A 6,000-nucleotide genomic window follows, 5' to 3' on the forward strand; every position below is an offset into this window, starting at 1 on the left:
ACCCAATATGAGCAAAGTTTCCAGATTTCAGTTTTTGAGTAAAACTTTCATGAATTAGTGATCGTGAGTTTTGCGGAACTTCCATAGCAAGGGCACTAAATGTAAACTTACGGTTGTGCTTAATCTCTTCAATTGTGTGAACCAGTTCATCAGTAACCACAGACGGGTGTCCACTTCATTCATCATCTTGCGCTTGATCACGTCCTTCATTGAACAGTCTGACCCATCATCTAACCATTGAATCACTCGTAGCCTTTTGTCCGTAAACCTGGCAGATTTGCCTATGAATTTCCATTGGTTTAACTTTCTTTGCAGTTAGAAAACAAATCCCAGATCTGATTTCACACACGACGGCATTTTCAGCTGTGGCTGACATTATAAAGAAGCACTACAAAGCACACATCGGCAGCAGCGATCTGAAATTCACGTACATGTCTTCTACACCTACATCTGCTTCTACATTTATACTCCACAAGCCACCCAACAGTGTGTGGCGGAGGGCACTTTACATACCACTGTCATAACCCCCGCCCCCCCCCCCCCCCCTTTCCTGTTCCAATAGCATATGGTTCGGGGGAAGAACAGTTGCCGGAAAGCCTCTGTGCACGCTCGAATCTCTCTAATTTTACATTCGTGATATCCTCGGGACGTATAAGTAGGGGGAAGAAATATATTCGATAACTCATCCAGAAACGCACCCTCTCGAATCCTGGACAACAAGCTACACCGCGATGCAGAGCGCCTCTCTTGCAGAGTCTGCCACTTGAGTTTGCTAAACATCTCCTTAACGCTGTCTTCTCGAGTCAGCGTAACTGCCGCACATGCCCAGAACTGCGATCATAGATAGAAATAGAAACGGAACTTACTTTGTGGACAACCCTCGTATTTACAAACATTGTACTGCTGGAGGCAAGCTCAAAACGTGTGTTGCGTTATTGGCAAGAGAGAATTTTTGTGGAAAGGAGGATTTGTCATGTTATTCATTATTTAATATGTCAGATATTTTATCAACATACATATTTTTAGATTGCAGATTTACTGAAATAATTGCTGTGTTTTAATCCTAACATTGATTATTGTCACTTTTGGAAACCAAGTGAGATGCACTATTTTCCAATCTTTGATCCCACAAAAAATTCACAGTCACACATATTTATCTTTGTGCCTGATTGCATAAGAGCAGGAAACCAGTTTGTAAAATAATAAACATAATACACCGAAGAGCCAAAGAATCTGGTACATTTGCCTAATATTGTGTAGGGCCTCTGCAAGCATGCAGAAGTGCCACAACATGACATGGCATGGACTCGACTAATGCCTGAAATAGTGCTGGAGGGAATAGATGCCATGAATCCTGCAGACCTGTCCATAAATCCGAAAGAGTGTGAGGCCGTAGAGATCTCTTCTGAACAGCACATTGTGAGACATCCCAGGTATGCTCAGTAATGTTCATGTCTGCGGAGTCTGATGACCAGCGGAAGTGTTTAAACTCAGAAGAGTTTTTCTGGAGCCTCTCTGTAGTAATTCTGGATGTGTGGAGTGTCACTTTGTCCTGCTGGAATTGTCCAAGTCAGTCGGAATGGACGTGAATGGGACACAGGTGATCAGACAAGATGCTTATGTACATGTCACCTGTCAGAGTCGTATCTAGATGTATCAGGGATCCCATATCACTCGACCTGCACACACCTCACACCATTACAGAGCCTCCACCAACTTGAATAGTCCCCTGCTGACATGCAGGGTCCATGGGTTCATGAGGTTGTCTCCGTACCATACATGTCTATCTGCTCGATAAAATTTGAAACGAGACACGTCTGACCAGGCAACAAGTTTCCAGTCATCAACAGTTCAATGTTGGTGTTGACGGGCACAGGTGAGACATAAAGCTTTGTGTCGTGAAGTCATCAAGGATACACAAATGGTCCTTCAGATCCGAAAGACCATATCGATGATGCTTCATTGAAAGATTCGCATGTTGACACTTGATGGCCCAGCATTGAAATATGCAGCAGTTTATGGAAGGTTGTTTCTCTTCAGTCATGGTTGGTCCTGTTCTTGCAGGATCTTTTTCCGAGCACAGCAATGTCCGAGATTTGATGTTTTACAAGATTCCTGATATTCATGGTACACTCGTGAAATGGTCGTACAGGAAAATCCCCACCTCATCGCTACCTCATAGATGCTCTGTTCCATCGCTCATGCGCCGACTATAATGCCATGTGCAAACTCACTTAAATCTTGATAACCTGCCATTGTAGCAGCAGTAACTGATCTAACAACTGCACCAGACACTTGTATTATATAGGCATTGCTGACTGCAGCACCGTATACTGTATTCTGTCTGTTTACATATCTCTCTATTTGAATACACATGCCTATACTAGTTTCTTTGGTGCTTCGGTGTAGAATATTACTCCAGCATTGTGTGTTTTTTAATTCATATTCTAGTAAGAACCAACAGAATAGTCAGTTAATGCCAGAACAAAATGGTTGTGGACTGAATTCCAGTTAAGCAGGAATTAATGTGAAAAGTCAGTTGGTAATGGTCAAGGGAATATTATTTATTGCTATCGTGGAAACATATTCAACTATTGTGATTTTATACACGAAATTTTTTCATGTGAAACATTGTCCCAAAAGCAAGAGCTTCATCATTAATTTAATGAAGACATTCAGCAAAGTCATTAGCTGTAAGTAACAGAAAACAAAAATATCTTTTCCAACACAGAATAGCGAACTTGGATTTATATTAGAGGACATTCACAGTCAGTCAGCATAGAATACTAAAAGCCTGAGTATCTCATTATTCTTGGCAGCCCGTGGAGAGTGACAAAGATGATGAGCACTGGAAACCTAGTTCTTCAGATGGATGGTAAAGAACAAGAAGACATTGTTCTTATCACTCCAAAGACTGCTTTGGTTCATGTTTCTGCACTAATCTCTCTCTGTGCAAGCCTCTTCATATCTGCGTAACTACTGCACCTTTCACTCATTTGCTTGCTATACTCAAGCCCTGATTTTTAAACCAAGATATCACTTAAAACATGACACTCTTATTGTGAGAAAAACTTCGTGACTATTGGTTACAATAAAACTGTACACTCAACTAGGGAAAGAAAGATGAAGACATTTTATGGTGATGGCGATTCTTAAAGAATTATGACAACCTCCATGTGTTACAAGTTGACACTGCTTTCTGTGTGAATACATAAAAGGGATAAAAGGGACTCTGTGTAAAAACAATGTATGCATCTCAGGGGAGCTGAAGCAAAACTGTAATATTTCTAAATATTTCTCATTTTAAACAAAGCATGTGTGTATTTACATAAATATTATTTTGAAGTAAGTGCACTATTATTTCACAAAATAAGTTTTTCAAAATACTTCATTAAAAAATTAAGTTTCTGAACAAATTTCCCTAATTGTATTTTGTTATCTTTGTTTCAGGCGTGTAGCAACAGAAAAAATGAATGTAAACGCTGTGCTTACCAAGCATGCGAGGGCTTCAACCGTTGGTGGTGTTAAGTTTTACAGTGCTAAACATGCAAAATGAAATTCATTGTGACCACAAGAAAGAAAAGTCCATATTTGTGACACACAGTATTTCATTTTGATTGAACCAGAATTCTGTAGTGTCAGTTGGTAGACCACTTTATCTTGTGGGTGTCATGTTTTGTGCCCAGTAGCATGTGTATTTAAATTCATTTAAATTTATGTGCTATTATGAAGGGGTGTGACTGTATACAGTTTATTCATTTAGCACAAATAGGAAAAGTCAATGTAAAAGCCTTTATTCTGAAGAACTACATATTACAAAAATAGTGGAGAAAGCATATAATTCTCTTTTAAATACTTTGTCTGTGATAATTAGTATTTTGTGTACTTAAATAATAAAAAATATGTAAGTGTTGGGTTCAAATTAATGATGATGTAAATAAAATATGTAAGAATAGAGCTAATTAGTGGCACACTAATCACTATCAGTTCTTGCATTATGATGACCGTCACCCTGCGCACCTAGTACAAAAATTGATCTCTCATGCGATTTCCCCTCATACACCTAACAAACATACTGTCATTGCCAACCAGACACTGATCAGTACTCCAGGTATGATCCTAATCCTTCAACAGGACTTTGACAAACTCTTTCCATGCTACAGACGAAAATTATTCACAATTGCGAATACCCTATACTTCAGCTGCACAATTTATTGGTGACTTGAAAATTTGTGCCGGACTGGGACTCAGACCCAGATTTCCCAGTTTATGTGAGCAGTCATCTTCACTGCTTGAGCTATCAGAGAATGCCTCCCAGACCGACCTAAATCTCAATCTGTCACCATGTGTGCTCAGATAGCCAAAGAGGTTAAGGCGACCGCTTGCATAAAGTCGGATACCCATGTTTGAGTCCCGGTCCAGCACAGCTATTCACATGTCACGAGTAATTGTGCAACTGAAATCTAATCATATCAAGTTGTGAACACTTTTTTTTTTTTTTGTATTCCATACAGCTGTAGATCATAGCAGTGTCTGTGGCATAACACACAATAAAACAAAAACTCTGCAAAATAATCTTTTCATTTTGAAATCATGAATAGCCTACCAAAAATTCTTCATCCATGTAACATGTAGAATATACTAGTTGAGCCCTGTGCCACTCCTAATTCATAACTACATATTCCACGTCTCATTTGAATGAGTCAGATCCTACAAAGCCTCATATTTTAGCCTTACGCCAAGCATTTTCTATCTTCTTAGTGGTGCTAAAGTATCTACTAAGTGGGCTGTTACTCTGGGCTCATCTATTAGAACTCCAGAAACAGTGAACACACAATATGAAAGAATAGTGCAACGGAATTCAAATCACCATTCATCATCTTGCTTCGTGGTGTCCCTAAGTCACTTCAAATAGTCCCAAGGCCATGGTTGGATCTAAACCTTCCATTGTTCATGTAAAGTAATACTTCATTTTTAACTGCTGGTGAGAGGACCTTAAGCTGTAACCTCATTCTTTTTTTCTTGCTTTTAGATGGACCATAAGCATATAGTTAGGTATTATAACAGAGATGATGCACTAAATTAACCTGCAAGTGACAAATAGTAAAGTAGTGTAATTTATTCTGTTTTGGATCAGTAATCTCATGAGAATTTGTCAAACATGTAAACAAACGGAACTCTCTCTCTTCTCTCTCTCTCTCTCTCTCTCTCTCTCTCTCTCTCTCTCTCTCTCTCTCTCTCTCCTGCATTGTAGCACAATGGGCTCTACATTTGCAAGAGAATATGCCAAATAGTTATATATGTAGCAGCAGTGGAAAATTAAGGCTTTTCATTTTTTTCCTGATCTACTCTCTCTAATGCCTTCTTCATCGTCTTTGTCTACTCTTGTCCTCACTATAGGTGAATCCATCGCATCCTGGGTGAGAGTGACCTATCCTTCCTTGTAACTTTCCCTAACCTATCCCTCTCTCCTCGCTGAGGAAGGCATTAGTTTCAAAAGCTAGGAAGTTTCTCCCTGTTACTTTTACACGTTTCTACCAGCAGTATTACACATTTTAGCTCCTTAAAGTAAGTACTCCCCACAATTCTGTCTCAATTTATAAATCAAGGGAATATCAGGCTACCAGCAGAAGATACCATGTTTACCCAAGTTCATGCAGACCCTTCTTATTATTTTCATGGCCCAAAGAGGCACCTGTGGCTTATATTCAGGAGTAAATCTAGGGAAGTTCCAAAAAAGGCCACTAGAAGCCGCTAAAGTAGTTATCTTGCCACAGAAGCCATTGTGTTAGTGTTTTAAGTATTGAATGTTAATTATTTTTTATCATGGGGGAAATTCAAATTTAATATTGCTTATCTTTGAATTTAGCAGCTTTTCAAATATTCATAGCAATAAAAATAAATTTCTCTACATACACACCAACAGGACGGACATTTTTAAGGAACTTGCAGAAGTTGGCAAGCATGCTAAGTACAACTTTACATTCTGACCGCTCCAGC

General features: G+C 39.1%; 1 protein-coding gene across 2 annotated transcripts in view; it reads left to right on the top strand.

The window, feature by feature from the left end:
- LOC126278111 (sister chromatid cohesion protein DCC1) overlaps window positions 1–3,977 on the top strand; it is a 127,594-nt gene extending 123,617 nt beyond the window's left edge. For both annotated transcript variants that reach the window (XM_049977992.1, XM_049977993.1), the window contains one exon: window positions 3,451–3,977. In XM_049977992.1, coding sequence (XP_049833949.1) covers window positions 3,451–3,556 — 106 coding nt within the window. In that variant the 3' untranslated portion in view covers window positions 3,557–3,977. The remainder of the gene's footprint in view (window positions 1–3,450) is intronic.
- Window positions 3,978–6,000: the final 2,023 nt, after the last annotated feature.

The sequence above is a fragment of the Schistocerca gregaria genome, chromosome 6, assembly GCF_023897955.1.
Source record: "Schistocerca gregaria isolate iqSchGreg1 chromosome 6, iqSchGreg1.2, whole genome shotgun sequence".
NCBI classification, from domain to species: Eukaryota; Metazoa; Arthropoda; class Insecta; order Orthoptera; family Acrididae; genus Schistocerca; species Schistocerca gregaria.